Source organism: Montipora foliosa, chromosome 5 (genome assembly GCF_036669935.1).
Source record: "Montipora foliosa isolate CH-2021 chromosome 5, ASM3666993v2, whole genome shotgun sequence".
Lineage (NCBI taxonomy): Eukaryota > Metazoa > Cnidaria > Anthozoa > Scleractinia > Acroporidae > Montipora > Montipora foliosa.
In genome coordinates, this window is record NC_090873.1 from 39,649,715 (window position 1) to 39,667,214 (window position 17,500).

General features: G+C 37.7%; 2 protein-coding genes and 1 long non-coding RNA gene across 13 annotated transcripts in view; 2 read left to right on the forward strand and 1 right to left on the reverse strand.

Moving 5' to 3' along the window:
- Positions 1-5,176, reverse strand: part of LOC138004098 (HMG domain-containing protein 3-like) — an 8,183-nt gene extending 3,007 nt beyond the window's left edge. For 3 of the 7 annotated variants that reach the window (XR_011123729.1, XR_011123731.1, XR_011123732.1), the window contains exons 1-7: positions 5,037-5,176; positions 3,027-4,353; positions 2,545-2,681; positions 1,812-1,988; positions 1,337-1,577; positions 761-894; positions 280-324 (exon numbers count right to left, since the gene is read on the reverse strand). Coding sequence is in view for 2 of the 7 variants with exons in the window: in XM_068850508.1 (XP_068706609.1) it covers positions 761-894; positions 1,337-1,577; positions 1,812-1,988; positions 2,545-2,681; positions 3,027-4,353; positions 5,037-5,039 (2,019 nt within the window). In the remaining 5 variants the exon portion in view is untranslated. Of the gene's footprint in view, positions 895-1,336; positions 1,578-1,811; positions 1,989-2,544; positions 2,682-3,026; positions 4,354-5,036 lie in introns of all 7 variants that reach the window. The other 4 variants (XM_068850508.1, XM_068850507.1, XR_011123730.1 and 1 more) reach the window with 3 other exon arrangements.
- Positions 5,177-5,202: 26 nt separating this feature from the next.
- LOC138004141 (dnaJ homolog subfamily C member 27-like) overlaps positions 5,203-17,500 on the forward strand; it is a 13,151-nt gene continuing 853 nt past the window's right edge. The window contains exons 1-5 of one of the 5 annotated variants that reach the window (XR_011123737.1): positions 5,248-5,352; positions 5,454-5,536; positions 8,193-8,260; positions 14,936-15,085; positions 16,785-17,500. The exon at positions 16,785-17,500 is cut by the window's right edge and continues 853 nt beyond it. Coding sequence is in view for 3 of the 5 variants with exons in the window: in XM_068850574.1 (XP_068706675.1) it covers positions 5,203-5,410; positions 8,193-8,260; positions 14,936-15,085; positions 16,785-16,865 (507 nt within the window). In the remaining 2 variants the exon portion in view is untranslated. The other 4 variants (XM_068850574.1, XM_068850575.1, XR_011123736.1 and 1 more) reach the window with 4 other exon arrangements.
- LOC138004156 (uncharacterized) lies at positions 10,320-13,249 on the forward strand. The gene is made up of 3 exons (XR_011123744.1): positions 10,320-10,576; positions 10,810-10,915; positions 11,466-13,249. It is a non-coding gene; the product is annotated as an uncharacterized lncRNA (long non-coding RNA).

Consider the following 17,500-nt stretch of genomic DNA (forward strand, 5'->3'; position numbering starts at 1 on the left):
GGAGTGAAATATCTATTTTACCAATGGAGAATATTAATTATTAATTTTCAAAAATAGTTGAACAATAATCAGCAATGATAACGTTACTGCAGGGTTAATTCTCATAAACTGTGGGCAACAAGCTTGAAAAAAAAAAAAAGGGGCTATACTTTGATGTCTGAGCCATCTACTTTTGGGGGGAATGGATATAGACTGACTAGGGAATGACAGCCTCAAATTGCCTACAGCACTTGAAACCACTTATGTTAGGGCAACATTATTATTCTTTCTATTACAAACCTTAATTACAAGATTTGATCAGAGCCCATTGCCTTCGTTAAGAATCTGAATTAGAAATGCATGGATTATAAATGGAGTGAAATATCTATTGTACATGTACCAATGGAGAATATTAATTATTAATTTTCAAGAATAGTTCAACAAAAATCAGCAATGATAACGTTACTGCAGGGTTAATTCTCATAAACTGTGGGCAACAAGCTTGAAAGAAAAAAGGCTATACATGTACTTTGATGTCTGAGACATCTACTTTTGGGGGGTATGCATATAAACTGACTAGGGAGTGCAAGCCTCAAATTGCCTACAGCACTTGTTCGCCAAGCAATGTTAATTTACATTGTCTACTTTTAAATGTAACGAGAAGCCAGTTACTGAAATGCATGCTACAAGTGGAAATGGGTCTCCAGAAAATGACAATTGAAATGTGTGAGATGCATTCACACATTTGTACAAATAAAAATATATTCATTACTGGAAATACCTGAGACTTGTTGGAGGTGACAGGAATGTCACATTTCTCACACAGAGCCCGTAATTCCTGCCACGATAGTTCTTCAAGGGATTGCAAGTCAACATCAAAATCACGAATTTGGATATGAAGTTTGGCAGGGTCACCTACACAAGACAGAAATGAACAAAGTATATAAGATGAGTACCATACACTGTATTCTAAAATCAAAAACTGTCCTTTTCAAAGCTGAGATCAGCCCAAATTTAAGCAGATTCCATACATCCCTTTTAAATAAATATTATGTGCAAGCTAATTAGATGACTGCCGCGTATAAGCTGGCCATTTGCCACGGAAAAACTAAGACACCAGGGACACCATATCCTGTTCAAATGACAGAATTCAACTCACTAGTGAAACCAGTAGTAATTCCTTTTCATGATGTAATGGTTAAAAGGAGGTGGTGGAGTATGTCTATAGTCATAATGACATACAGTAACTATAAACAAACAGACTTATTCCAATACCTTCAAGAAACATCCTGTCACTATAGACATACTACTGCAATACATAACTCACAGTCAACTACATTTGTACCACCTTTCATACCTTCCACTGTACTCTTGCCCTTGCTAAGAGAATAGGTCTTCTTTTCAACCTCAGTGTTGAATACGGCTTCCCCTCGCATCTTCCGAGGTATGATAGGAGGAAGAGAAAATGCATTCACAGAAAATGGCTCTGAGGATCTAGTGTATGTCGTCTGTTCCACCCAATGCTGTTTGATTCTCTCCAGCAATTCTTCCAATGATAATGGATCATTATTGACAGAATCATTTCTGTCGTACGAAATCTAAATTTAGAACGACAACAAAAAAAAAAAAAAATGCTGACAAAGTACACGCATATAAACCTACAAATGGCAAAAAGAGTTCCTCCCTACATTAGCTCCAAACTTAAATAAATTATTAAAACATTAACATAGATGTATGATATAACCTTCACATTGTGAAACTTTAAGGCTGCTATAACATTCATAATGTTAGGGACAGGCAGTGTATAAGAAATGAGATCTTAATATTTTCACCTCCTTTCGGCTGCAACAGTTTTTTTCATTTCCATCACCAAGGTAGATCTCCCCAACAACACCACAAATCCCACAGATAGTTTCGTCTAAATCCCTTTCTGTCATTGCCTCAAAACAATAAAAGCCGTTGTAGAGCAAGTCTGTCACATACTCAAGAGTTGCTGAAGATGGAATATCCTGTACGTACAGATACGAGGAAAATTGAAAACTCAGATCATTAGCCTAACAATACTTAATAAAAACTTAATAATGGTTTTACATGGCAAAAAGCAAACGTAATAAGGAGATGAATGTTATGGGTAATACTATTTTATGATCAACTAAGATTTCCTTATTAACCCTTTATAAAAAGGAAACAGATTTGAAAGGGTATAAGCTGCTTGGAGTCTATATTAGCAAAGATACGAAGTGGACCCGTAATGTAGACTATGCAACTAAAAAGGGTAAATAACAAGCAAAAACCCTCTCATACTTGTAAAGCAGGGTCATGCTTCACCAGTTTCTCTAGCTAAGGTTATTTTAACTAAATGTATAAGTAAACCGAATTTTAAAATATGCGTATAATTTTTTATTACGTATGATTACAATGAGGCTTTATCTGTTGTTTCTCGTATGACCATAAATGAGAGACAAGTCCAGCTGTGTCAAGTCTATGTTGCGAGAATCATTGGGGGGGGGGGGGGGGAAGACCAGGGGATACTGCCTACAAAACATTAAAATTTTCTTTGCAAACCTTTACGGTCTTCTTAATCAGAGTGGCAAGTTTGCTTTCCACGGCAACTGTGGGAGGGACTCCACGCTTGAATTCTTCCCTCCACTCAAGCAAAATATCAAGTGACACTAACAGTTTGTCACTGATGTTAAATAACCCTATTGGAACATAAAACAAAACAGAAAAACATTTGATTTCCTCTGGCAGGATGCCGACACTTCATCAACATTTATATATGCTATAAGATAATGACTGAAAGTAAAGATGGTTAAATAAGCTACAGTGAATAAAAATGAAAAGGAAAATATTCGAAGATCTGTACCAGAAATAACCCAGGAGGTTAATTATGACATATATTACTGTAAAATAAATAAATCAACAGCTACGTACAATACTTTAAAATTTAATAAAGGAACATGCGTACAATATTTGAAGATGGTATAATAAGACCTTTGAAAAAACCAGAGTAAATTGACAACCACAGAATTCAAACCATGTCTTACCTAAATCATATGGAAACACCTGTACTAATGCTTTACACTTAGGACAGTGCTTTACCAATATTGTAATCTTTTGGAAAGCCACTGCATTGGTGATAAGATAACCACAATCCCCTGTTTTCTGGCCAGGATGAGGGCGTGCACTCGACAGTGACACTTCACACAAAGCACAAATTTCTTCTTTTGGCTCGTAAACAGAAGGCCAGCCATCCCAACCAAGGCCATTTAGAACTGTCTGGCTATCCAAATGCAATATATTTTGTAAAATTCCCTTTGGAATGTCATAAGGAAATGACAACTGCATCTTGAGTTCCAGAGTTGCCTGTCGCCCAGACACCTCAAAATCTTGCGAAGTTGCAGTGAAAGCTGTTTCATTTGAGGAACCAAAAGAAGCCTCAGATGGACTGGAGAAGGTGACTGTTTCATAGCAAGAACCAGAAGAAGCTACAGATGGGCTACAGGTGACGGTTTCATTTGAAGAACCAGGAGAAGCTGCAGATGGACTAGAGAAAGTGACTGTTTCATTTGAAGAACTAGAAGAAGAAGCAGATCGACTGGAGAAGGTGACTATTTCATTTGGAGAACCAGAAGAAACCGCAGATGGACTGGAGAAAATGGCTGTTTCATTGAGTGAACCAGAAGCAGTTGCTCGTTCACCAGAGGACTGCAAAATACACAACAAAACATGCTGATGCATGCATATTTTTTTATGCTTGGCTGCTTTTGTCTTGCTTGCAAAGCGAGCACAGTCTGAAGAAGCACAAACAAACTTGGAATTTGTGTTTTTGATGTGGCAAAATCCAACAGAATTTGATGCTGTTGCCACACCATTAACACAAAATGACACTGAAGAAACCTGAAAAACAGCAGGGCAAGTGCTTGACTGCTTCAAGTGATTAAGGGCAGCTTTGGTACCTTGATCACAAGGGTAACTATCGATTAAACCATCTGTTAAACTGTACACCTTCATTGGAGGTACTGCATTCTCACACAGAGTTGTGTGTTCACACGCAAACAGTTCAGCATTGCAGCTGTTGACATATGCAGCTCTGACCTCCTTGCATTTCTGAGCCAAACACTGCTTTACATTTCGAATCAAGTCAACAATTACAAGGCATCTAGAATCCTTGGAGTGTGTTTTTACAGAATAAAAAGAACAACCATCTCGACTAAACAGTAACACACTTTTGGGAGCATTTAATTTTTGCTTTTTTTCACTGGAGACAAAATCTCCTCCAAGGTAACAACTACACTGGTCACACTTCTCCGGCTTACAACGGTTGTTGAATGACTTCTTGCATCCAGGACAGCAAGTTTGACCTCGCTTACTCTGCAATAAAGATAAGACACAATAAATACAAGTTCGCCAAATCTGCGACTTTAGACCCGGGCATATCTAATCGGTATCTTCCTGATGAAAATTGATAGTAATCGATGGGTCTACTTTTTGTGATTATTGATTCTATCAATTTCTGGATTCTTTGTTTTGTGGACACCAACGAAGTAATACAAAAGATTGTAAAGACACTGAACAATACCAACACCGCAACACAAAAGCCAACCAAGTGAGAATAGTTCTCACGTTCCGTGACGCATTGTGAAATTAACATACGACGCTCTCACCATTAAGTAAATAGTTCTGTAAATACTTTCATCCATGTTCCGATCGCTATTCTGATAACATATACACATTTACAACACATATTAATTTAAAACACTGACTTTATTGTGGAACGCAATGGCTATTTCGTGGAACGATCTGACGTAGCACAAAATGACCGTAAATCCGCACAGTTTGAACAAAAAATCAACTTTTAAGTGTCTTCCTTGGAATATTTTCGGGAAATTGAAAGGATTATCCTTGATGTGTGAGTGTCGATCCATCTACGCAGTGCCGGAATTTTAAGTCGAATTAACAGCGACATGCCCATCTGCAGTTAGTTATAATGATAATAATCCCAAGATCGCTCATACAACAAACGGTCGATTAACTTAAATTTAGTTTAAATTTACCATTTAGCAGAACAATATTCCAGGGAGAATGCTAAAGGAACTGTAGAATAACAGAGCGTTCTCTCCACGTCAAAAACTTAAACGAAAGCAATGCACGTACGCATTCTCGTACGGCTACTAAGCGACCAAGCGGAACAAATGCTCCTCGTGACACCCGTGACACCATATGATTGGATTGAAACCCTCGCAACCTTTAACTCCATGTCAACCAATCACAGTGGACCTTAGGATAGCTGCCACAGTACTGCCCGGCTGCCGGGTATCTAGACACGTCGGAATTAAAATCATCAGCGTGGGAAATGCAGAGACAGGAAAGGTAGTGCATAGTGCTTCACGTGCGCGGTACGCACGAATGTTACATTATTTAAAATACCGTAAGTTATTTAAAATTAATTTGAATTACGTTGTCGATTTCAGAGTTGTATCATCAAACGCTACTGTGAAAAACGATTTGTAAGCAAGTATATGACAACTATAGAAATTGACTATGGTGTAACAAAGTAAGTTGTTACTTGTTAATCCGACGCAAGCATGGTTAAACACAAACTACATATTGATTTCTTAAAAAAAGAACAGTTCATTGGATAATGCAATTCCAGAGTTTTGATTGGCTTTAAGCTATCATGGTATATGGGCTATTATATGCCATACTCTACAAATATCAGTAACCATACGCATACCTTATTGCCGTTGTGGGTTGCTTCCTTCCTGAGTGTTTTTCATTTTCCAGATTCGATGCGAATGGGCCATTTCCGAGTTGCTGTTTGTCTTGGTTTCGAAATGAGTCTTGATGCTCAACTATTGTAAGGGAAATTAGTTTGATTTGCATAAGAATATGGAACTGACATTGCCATTTGAATGGTTGTGCACCAGGACTCTCTTTGAAACTGAGGCATGCAGCAACTCGGAAATGGGCTATTGAGCAATTATCAGTTCTCCTGTTGTCAAAGGTTTTAGTCAGAAAGTTAATACCAAAGCTGAACACTGAATTCTCAGGAGCCCACCAAAGCGAGTCAAATATTCCTGGTTAAAATATTCCCACGGCCACAAATCCACCCTAGAATTCAAGGGCAAAGGTTTTCTTTCATTTCAATCTGCTAGCCATGCATTTATAGCCCTGCTAGGACGACAAACAAATACTTGTTACCAAGCCGAACTCAACGGTTGCCGTGTAGTGTTCATAGTGGAAGAGGATCTTTTTCATTGTTGTATAGACTTGTTTGGGACACTAACAGCTGCCTGACGTCACTGGCAAGGCTTTGGTTGTGCGGGTAGCAGATTGAAATGAAAGAAAAACCTCCTGCCCTTGAATTATATGGTGGATTTGTGGGTGTGGGAATTTTTAACCAGGAATATTTGACTCCATTTGGTGGAGTCCTGAAAAATCAGTGTTCAGCCTTGGTACAATGTACAGTGTATCTTACGATAACCTTTGACAACCAAGGAACTGATAATGGCTCACAATTCGCATCGAATCTGGAAAAAAGAAAAAAAAACATACAGGAATGAAGTGAACCACAATGGCAATAAGGTAAGGCTTTTTAATTGAGAATTTTTTTGTAAAATTATCAGTTCTCAGGTTGGGATTCCCATACAAATCCTTACAATGTATATTTTTGTTGCCCTTCCCTCACACTGAGCTTGGGATGCCTGTGATGCCTTTTGCTCATATTACATGTGGCGTTCCTCAGGGGTCAGTCCTTGGACCAATCTTTTTCTTGTTATATTATATTAATGACTTTCACCATTGTTCTAAAGTTTTTGATTTTCATTTATTTGCTGACGACACTAATTTATTCTGCAAACATAAAAATCTCACCTCTCTACAGGCAAGTATGAACAATGAACTCTCTAATGTGAATTCCTGGTTTTGTGCTAATAAACTTTCTCTTAATATAGAAAAAACTAGTTTTGTAATTTTTCATCCTCCTCAAAGGAAATTAACATTCAACTTCCACCTAACTCTAAATGGGAAGCAGTTGCAACAGGAATCTTGTATTAAATACCTGGGAATCTTAATTGATTCAAATTTATCTTGGAAACCTCAAATCGCATGTACTGTAAAGAAAATTAAAACTTAAGAAGTGTAGGCATCTTGTCTAAGCTTCGCCATTATGTTAATATTGATATTCTTACTAATCTCTATTATTCTTTAATCTACCCATTTCTGACCTATGGTATAATTATCTGGGGTAATACATACTCAACTACACTTTGACAGCCTTTATATATTTTACAGAAACAAGCAGTTCGATTTATGACTTTTTCTACGTTTGATGAGCATTCAACTCCACTGTTTAGTTTATTAGAAATTATGAAGCTTTCTGATCTTGTTACATTTCATATTGCACTTTTTATGCATAAATTTCATAATAACTCATTGCCTTCGAATTTTGATACCTTCTTCAATTCAGTGCTTAATATTCATAACTACAATACACGAAGTGCAGCAAATCAATCTTATTACCTGCCTCGAGCTAGAACAAACTATGGAATATTTAATATTCGCTTTCAAGGACCAAATTTATGTATGGAACTCTCTTGGGAAAGATCTAAAGTCAACTCCTTTTAGTAAATTAAAAAAAAAAAACTAAAAAATGAATTGCTGTGCCAATATTAATTTCACTCTGGTTTCTGTTTTCCCTAGGGTAATGAGTTTCTTCTCAGTTTATTCTGTGATTTATTTGCTGTCTTAAATTTGATTTTTCGTTTATTATATTCAGGATTTCATCCAAGTTTATCTGTCCTTCTCCCCATGGCTTGTAAATTTTGTTTGTCCTTTTTATAGTTATCTATAGTTCAATGTGTGTGTGTGTGTATGCATCATTCTGACCCTTATGTTGTAATTTATTCTATGAAGTTTGGTTTCCTAGCCTTGTTAACTTTCTAGTTATTTTAGAAAGCCAACACCCCATTTAGCTTTAATTCTTACTTCATGTACATTAATTTTTTTTCAGGTATAAGGGGTCAATAAAAGTTGTTGTTGTTAAAGTTGTTGTTGTTGCTCACACTTTCAGGTTACCAATAGCCCTGAGATTGTTTCTATTGGTTTGTCAAATCGTCTTTTAGAGAAAGAGATATGCATCAAGTCAAGTTTATAATGGGAGGCAATTTGTTTTTTTTTTTAATTTTCAGTATGATGACTTTTTTTTCTAGGGTTTCAATTGATGACAGAGGTTAAAGTGAATATATTTGACATGGCTGGACATCCAGTGTTTTACAAGGTAGAAATCAGTGTTTACTACATCTTGATTTGTTAGCCTGTCCAAAATCAGAGATAAACATGGACCTACATGTAACTTTGGAGACAGCCCTTATACTTGAATTATTATTATTACCCAGGTGGAAATCTTATTTAGATCTTACCAAGATTCTTAACAAGTTTCTTATTACGATCTTGTAACTTTGTTTCTTAATTAAGAATCTTACAAGATCTTGTAAAAGTAAAACTCAGTGCATCATACTCTGACATAGTGGGCTGGATAGACTTAATGGTATTCTATGGTAGCGCGGTTCGCTTGGTATTCCCAGTTGCCGTGGCTACTTTAAAATCTTGCAGATCAGACAGCATCTCACTGCATCTGATCAAACAGACATAACAACTTGTGTGTGGGTTTGTTAGTATCCCAATTGACCAAATGTTGTGTCATGTGGCCTGTAGTGGATGGTACTTATCTGAGAAAGTTACGTAATTAATTAACTTCAGCTATTCAATGTTCTTGATTGCAATTTGTTGTGATGGCTGTACTGGGGAATATTGGCCCTAGCTGCATTGACAAATAGTCCCCAGTACGGTTCCAGTAGCGAGTGAGGTTAGTAAGTCGTTTATTATATGGCATCATTGATCTTTGAGCAAATCTGGTCGCTTCTTCACTTGGTGAATGTTTGTAACCTTCGTCTTCCATCAGCCAACTTTTAATGTACAAAAGTAAATTCTGCTTGCCCGTACGAAACGAGCAGATCTGCAGCAGATCTGCAACAGATCTGTTTTGACAAAAACAGATCATCTGCAGACTAATTTATCGTCTGCAGAGTCTGTTTTCAGTCTACTGCAGACGCTGAGCTTGAATACACTTCGCGATGTTAAGACTGCAGACGAAAAACAGACTAACAACAGATCTGCAGATTATCTGCAGCGTCTGCAGATGATCTGCAACACGTTGAAGCCCAAAAACCGGATCAATAGATCATCATTGTATCGTGACTTCGGTATAAACCTTAGTTGGATCAGTCATTACTGGTGTGTTTTGAGATAAATAAAATAGTTCGATTGTACAGATAAAACGGTAGTCCAAAATTTAAAATGCGTTAGTATAAAGAGGCTTATAAATGGTCAGCCACTTACATACAACGTGTTAGTAAATCAAATGTTACGTCGCTTGAACACTTAAATGAAAGGATAAATACTCTTTCGACCTTAATTTATCCTTATTATATAGCAATTAGGCACCCATACCTGACACATTCTTTCAATAGAATTTAAGAGCAGTACTGCAGGGTGCATTGGTGTTAAATTCTCAGTTCCAAACGCTCAGGGAAAAACATTTGATCGATCGACATATGAGTGTTGATAGAACAACTATACGAAAGTTGAAGTCAACACGTGAATGAATCATAAAAAGTGCAATAAGATGGTTAAATTACTGTACTGTGATTATTTTTCTTGCCTACATCATGAGATGTTTTTCTTATCAGTTGTCGTGATTGACGTGAAGGTCATGCCGACGCTGAAATCGAAAACACTCCGGCGCTCCTCAGATCTGATCACTTTTCTGGACATTCAATAAGCTACGGACCCATGAGCACTAAAAGGCCGTTTACACGACAGAAAAATTTGGGGCCGGACTCGTCAAAAAAGCGGTACGGACCCATAAATTTTATAAAGAAACACAGGAGTTTTCACTGGGCCATAGGCGCCTATGGCCCTGCAGAAACTCCAGTGTTCCTTTACAAAAGTTATGAGTCCGTACCGCTTTTTTGACCGGTCCGGAACCAAATTTTTCTGTCGTGTAAACGGCCTTAATTAAGGAAGTTTCCCTTCAACTTGTCAGTAAAAACGTTGCGTGATAGCGGTAAAAACGCTTGTGGTATAAACACGATAATCAAGGAGTGACTGAGGGTGCGTTCGATTGACTGTATTCCGGAATAGGAATACATGGAATACAAGTTGGAAATCCTTTGTTTTTGCGGAGATTCACATTAAAATTGTCAAACATTTTCTAAAATGCTATTTTAAACATATTTTTATCATCCTTGCAGCTTCAAAACGCGCCAAACATACCGTTTTAATCATCACTCCAAGTATTCTTATTCCGGAATAGGGTCAATCGAACGCGCCCTGAGTTCCGAGGGTCAACGTCACATTTTCTGCCTATATAAGGAACCTTGGACTGGGGGAGCTGTCACTCGTACTCGGTTTATTCGAGACCTCGACCCGTTAACATCGTAGACCAAGGATCACGGCTAGCGACTTGCAGATGATTTTAGACGAAGACAAGGGTAAAAAAATGCCTGGATCTACTGCAGCAAAACGAGTGAGGGTGAGTACAACGGTCATTTACTTAGCCTGCGTAGCATGGCGGTTTTGTCGAGCCGGGCGGTTTTTCTGCCCTCGTCCGCCTTTATGACTTAGCAACCAAAACCGCTCATGCTACGCAGGCTATCATTGACTAAGAATGCTTGAGCCGAATTATATTTTTGTCAAGTTATTCATTTTACTTCACCGTTTTGTGCCTTGTCTGAAAACCTTTTTGCTTTTGCTTTTTTATTGTAGTTAACTGTTGAGATACCGGAGCATCAAGAGGATGATATTCTCTGTCTTCTTAGGCAGCAAGAAAACTGTAAAGTTGTTTCCATAAGACCAGTACAATCTGGAGAAGGTAAATGCTATTTATCACGATTTTCATTCATGTTTTGTTAGATTTTATTTCGTCTTTTAATTTACCTACCCGTATCCTCTTCGCACTGTGTGCGCGAGGGAGTTTTCTTTAATTCTTTGGTAAAGGATTCCAGTTACCTTCCGTTCTTCTCCTTAGCTACATTATTTATTTCACTATTATTTCCGAAAAGCGCGCCACTTTTGCAACGAATATCACTTTGAAACTTGATGCCCTTTAGTCTGAGGTTATGTCATCCTTGATCCTGTTTCCGGCAAAATCTAATTACTCATTCATTTTATCGCATGTATGGAGGTTTTCCCATCGGAATATATATAAATTGACTACTATAGCAATACCGTAAATGTACACTGAGTCTGATGCTCAGAGACTGGACAAAATGCCTATACAGAACATCGCACTTCTAGCAGCAAGAATTAAAAAAAAAAACACAGCAGATTCCTAATACAGTATTTCCACTGTGGTTGCACAATTCTGCCAGTTTCTTGCTGTTCGTCCATAAGAAAAAAATGTTTCCATCATTTATTTCCAGGCCGCAAACGTTTTGCCGTGCCGCAAGAAGATGGTCCTACGCCACCAACACCCTGTTCATCTCTTCCCAAGAAATAAGACGTCGGGCGAACTCGCGCCTCCAGCAGAACAGCCACCTACCTACAGCTGAATCTGGAAGAATCGAAAAACATGAAATCGCTGTTCGAACTTGTAATTTCTGCCTGCAGACGCCGTGTATCAGTGTTGCGGTGCGGCGAGGATAACGAATCACACCAAACACCGCAAAAATTACAAGTGGTTCTGGAGAACTCTGAAAGCTAGTTTACTCGATCTCGTTTCTGTAAATAACCTGCCAAGCAAACCAAAAAAAAAAAAAAAGCATGCAAAGCCTAGCCTGCTAGCAAGTTCCCTCGTTGCTCGCAGTCTACGCGAGGCTTAGATTCTTGAAAGCAGTGGTTGCTACTCGAGGGTTTTTTTAATTCATTTGGAATGCGTTGAAAATGTCACGCTAAGAAAATACTTTAAATTCCTGCTGGTGATATTATTTTGCGTATCTATCAGCATTAATCGTTTACTTTTGATGAATAACAGACCGAATTCCTCTCTCTGTCTTTTAAATAAACGTTGTTTGATTGGTGCATTTTGTGGGCTTTTTTTAAACCGGATAGGCTGAGATTTCGTCTGCAGAGCGTCTGCAAATTTGCAGACTTGTTGCAGATCATCGCTGCAGACGCTCTGCAGACATTCTGCAGATATTCTGCAGACATTCTGCAGACATTCTGCAGATGATCTGCAGATAATCTGTAGATCATCTGTAGATTGTCTGCAGATCTGCTACAGATGTGCCAGCAGATCTGTAGCAGACTATAAACAGATCTGCTCGTTCCGTACGGGTGCTATTAATAAATGTAATAATTTATTACATACTGTTGGGATGACAAATTAAATTCTGCTTTTCAAAAACGTTTTGTGTTTCGCTTTTAAACTTGAATTTCCAGGGAGAGAGAGGAAATAATATGTAAACAGACCATTTCCATGGTAATGGTCTGTACTGTGACTGTGTAATTAAAACAGTACACTGACCAAATACCAGGATTGCTTCCCATAATAGTAAATTAATTTAATTTTTCACTAATAGCTTAATTTAATTTTTCACTAATAGCTGCAAGTTAATAATTATTGACCAGCTGTAGCTTACAGGAGAAGAGAACTCCAAAATCCTTTTTTTTTTTTTTTTTTTTTTTTTGACAAATAGAAAGGTCATGAGAAGAAAGTTTTCAGCCAAAATTTCAATTTTGAATACTAGCTGCGTTCTAACTTTGTGAAATCCTTGTTAAAAATACACACGTGCAGGTGGCCATCTTGGATTATACGTGACGTCATTGAGCTCAGCTGATCCTAAATACTTTTGTTCTTGGGCCATCGTAGTTTGATCAAAAATAAAACACAAACAGCAGTGATAAACATATTGAACTTGTTCTTTTTGGTTATGACTTGACACATACAAAACGTCAAGTCATAATCAAAATGAACAAGTTCAATATGTTTATCACTGCTGTTTGTGTCTTATTTTTGATCAGCTGATCCTACTTTTCTCTCAGAAATGTGAATAACATGAACGTTTTGTCGTCCATCTGACCTATTTGAACAATTTATGTTGATGAACAGAAAGGCATGACTGGAATATGAAGAGGAATCTCAACAGCTTTGTGTGTTCAAGCTTGACCTGCAAAACTTCAGGTTGAGCTCAATGAGATCACATATAATCCAAGATGGTGGCCTGCATGTGTGTATTTTTAACAAGGATTTCACAAGGTTAGAAAGCTATTCCAAGATTAAAATAAAACATATTTGTACATCACTACTGTAGAGCAGCTTTAATGTAGACAAGCAATTAGCAGACACCGATTCCACACATGTCAAACATGTATAAACTGGTTTGGAAACCGAGAACAATAGTAGTAAATATCAAATGTGACATTGGTAGCAAATTTTTAGTGGGCCTTGATATGGACTGAATACTTTTGTCTTGCACCCCTGTCAGCATTTGCTCCCAAACACATCAACTAGAGGCTCTGGGTACAAATTCTATTGTCTTTGACCAGCATCCCCGCCAGGTGACAAAGGTCCATGTTCGCCTCTGAGCCAATTCCCATTGACAAGCAAAATCATGTGGTGTTAGACAGAGTAAAATCAATTGGTGTCACTTTTATGAGGGAATTGGTTCAACGGGGCAATTAGCTTTTGAGTGGACCTAAACGTTGTTTAACCCTTTTACCCCTGAGTCGTCCCCTACTACAACTGTAACTGGGAAAATCATTTCAGTCAGGTGTTAGACACTGAGTAAACTCTACTTGTCATTTGTCACTCTGAGGAGGTTAAAAGCATTTTAACTAAAAGGAAACATAAATATTTTAGTGCCTGGATTTACAATCGTGGGCTCATGGGTTGTTTGAAAGGTGGATAGCGCTATCCACCAGACGAATCCTTTTCCAGCGGAATTAAATACTGGCAAAACCAATTGAGTTATCCAGGGAACAGTGAATTATCTGGCGGATAGTGCTATGCACCCTTCGAAAAACAGGGCCCTGGACAAAATTTCTTGGGACCCCTTTAAAAAGGACGGTGCCTACTATTGTTATTGCGCATACATTCTGCGCATCTCAAAATGCTCGGATTTCCTATCGGTGATGCTTACTAATACAGAGATATTTTTGCGCGGTTTAAAATTAAGCAGAGAAAGTAGATCCTAGTAAGTACTATTGGCATCCAAAAAGAAAATTGGGGGCAACCATGCATTTTTCAGAGATAATTAAGCTTCAATTTGAGAAAGAACGCCATACATGGCTTTGTATTTTAAAGGTTTTTACAAATATTGTTCGTGAATTAGCTTTGAAAAATGCTTGGTTACCCCCAATTTTCTCTTTGGATTTCAATTATAACACTTGTTAAGATCTACATTTCCCGCATAATCATAAACCTGGGCAAAAATACCTTTCAATTAGTAGCCACCGTCCTTAAAGGTTTACCTTCTACATGTATTTAAAAATAATTTCCCTCAGTGGCCTCTCAAGTGCCGCCCCAGCCCCCCTTCCCCAAGCAATGTTGAAAACAAACTGCAGCATTTCTGAATGTTTTTCGGGATTCCAATCAACATTGAAATGGGGAGGGGGCACTGTGTCATAGATGGTCTAACACATGTTCATTTTAAAGCTCAAGTGTCCCAAGACTTTTGTCCAGGATTGTAGATGTTGTGAATTTAACCTTTTCGCTCCAGAAGAGGCCCCCATTGACCTTTAAACTTGTCTGTTGTTAGACAGAGTAACATCTGTAAGTGCCACTCGTAAGAAGGAGATGGTTAATTAAAGTAAAACCTGGGGGAGTTAACCCCAAGTATAAAAGTCACAAGATCTTTTAAATGGTCCCAATAACTTACAGAATTATTATAATAATTATTATAATTATTATTATAATATTGATTTTCCCACATGCATTTGTAATTCCTTCAAGGTTCGCAATGAATTCTACAAGCGACTGGTGTATGATGTTGGTAACCGGGAAAGTTTTGAATCATTGGACAGCTGGTTGGAAGAAATAAGGAGAGATATTGGCAATCCAACAGATTTAGAAGGAGTAGTCTTCACTGTCTGTGCGAACAAGGTGAAGTAGATATATTTCTTTTAAAACTTGTTAATAATTCATAAGGAATTGCAGGGAAAAAAAAACCTCAGGTATACTGTAGATGAGCTTTAAGAACCGATTAAACAGTGTTCATTAGAATTCGTCATATAAAGTGTGCTAATAATGTGCAGTTTGTTTTTCATCGCTGCTTAAAAGTTAATGTTCTCCTCTCACAATTGGAACCTTTGTTCGGACTCCAGAGGGACGCGCTTTTCGTGGCATGAGTTTGAAGCTGCTTCCATTCGTAGGTTAAAACGTATAAAAGTACTTTAAAAACTAGTTGTCGCTACAGTTTCGGTCATTCTTGACCAAGAAAGGCTTTTGGTTTTCCCTGCCATTTCAGGAAAACACATTCAACTAGACTTTCAAGTAAGGCCCTTTACATGTACGTGTTTGTAAACCTGCCAGAAGTCGGTAGTCTTGGTGTTGGCCAAAGAATTAAGGCCTTTGGGAACTGACTATTGATCTTAAGTACATTATCAATACTATGGGAAGGAAAAATGTTAAAGAAGAAACGAAACTTGTACCGCGTAATTTCTTCATTAAGGAAAAAATACAGTAAAGGTGGGTATCAGGAAACTTTCTGAGAAGTTGAGGAATTTTCTTTGGTCTGGTCATGTTAAAGGTTAAGTACAGTAAGTGTTGGCCTAATTGGGAATTCAAAAAGCTTGTTTAAAGTAAGTGGTGGTAATGTTGGTAATTTCTCTGAAGAATATGATGAGAGATTAGGAAGGGTTTTAGCTAACAGAAACCATTCCAGCTTGTGGTTGGGCGTAGCCAAGATTAAAATGAATGTCAACTTGAAAACGTCTTAAGATGCACACGAAAATAGAATTGCCAACTCTCCAATCAACGCCCCCTTAATTTAACTCACTAGCCTTTTTGACGTAAGGAATAATTGATCGTCGCACTTATCTGGTCAATGGAAGCAACAGTTTCAGATAAACACCTCAAAAATCCAGACAGCTCCAACGGAAAAAGCGATTTCGATACTATATATATTTAATTAAAATACCCTACTGACTAGCAAATTAATTGGCCCTAACAGCTTTCAAACACCGTTTTTCTTCCTTTTAACAGAATTATGCTCAGTTGTAAGCATCATTTGGTGTTCTTTAAGAACCTCAAGGCGTGCTGTTTGTGAACAGGGGCGTGTTCACAAACAGCAGTAGCAGCAGTTTTAAAACAATTATCCTGCTCAATCTTGCGGAATATCACCTGATTTTAGCCAACCCGGCTTTCGACCTCGTCGGCTAAGTATCAGGAGATATTCCGCGCGATTTCAGAAGATAATTGTTAAATGTTAGCCTACGTGTGTCCATTGTAGGTCGTACATGGGGGACGGCCGACAAAAGAACGACTTTCAAGACATAAGAAGATAATAAGTTGCTAAAGAACTGTTTTTTTTTTTTTGTTGTTGTTGTTGCCAATCTAGTAGATGGTTTAGGCACCGAAATTCACGGAATGTCCTTAAGGCAAACATTAGAAAGTGTTTTCTTTGTGCCTTAATGAAATCCTACAATCCTCATCACGTGAGGATAACAACTCCAACTGGCCAATCATCGAGCTGACAATAATACCCTTTCCAACCCCACCCTTTTTAACAACAATAGTAAGAGAACGTGTAGAGGCTAATTGCTCTTGTATGAAACGCCTAACTTTATATTTTTTCCACTAGGTTCAGAATTTGGCGTATCCAATAACAAGTGGAAAGATACATTTTCCTGTTAGCTGTTTTTATTTTTATTTTCTCTGCTGAAATCGCATTTAGCTTGACACTTAGTTGTCAATTCTAAGTTTTGCCAAAGGGCGACATGTAAAACAGAAAGAACACACTCACTCAAACAGTAATAATAAAAGGAAATAAAAAACAAATTCGGAAATATCATGAAACATAATTGACTTTAAAGATGTTTCTTTTTATGCATAACAGATAGGTTTTTTGCCAGTTATAACCGATAAATACAAGGTAAAATAACATGTGTCTAGCATTTCCGGGCTGTCGTGAGTGGCTGAACACTGCTGCGTTTGGTTAGAGCAAGAAAAGCGCATTAAAAAGAACAAAACAAAAAGGCTCTCGTAAAATTCGAAACACAATGTCAAAAATATCATGTATTTTGGCCGCCAAAATCATTGTGGATGTGACCATGTAGGAAAATAGAAAACCCAATATTTCTTTAGTCAATATAGTATTAATTGGCAACAGCTATGCACAAGAGTCACCTATAAACACCCCATAATGCCTTTGCCTAGTGCTAAAGATCTCGTCTGTTGAGGAGTCCATTGCTTTTTCTCAAAGATAAAAGCCCCTTACAATAGACAGAAATCTTCGAGACGATTTCTGCTTCATGCATGTATTTGATTCTTTCTATAAAGAGTTATTTGCTTTCCTTC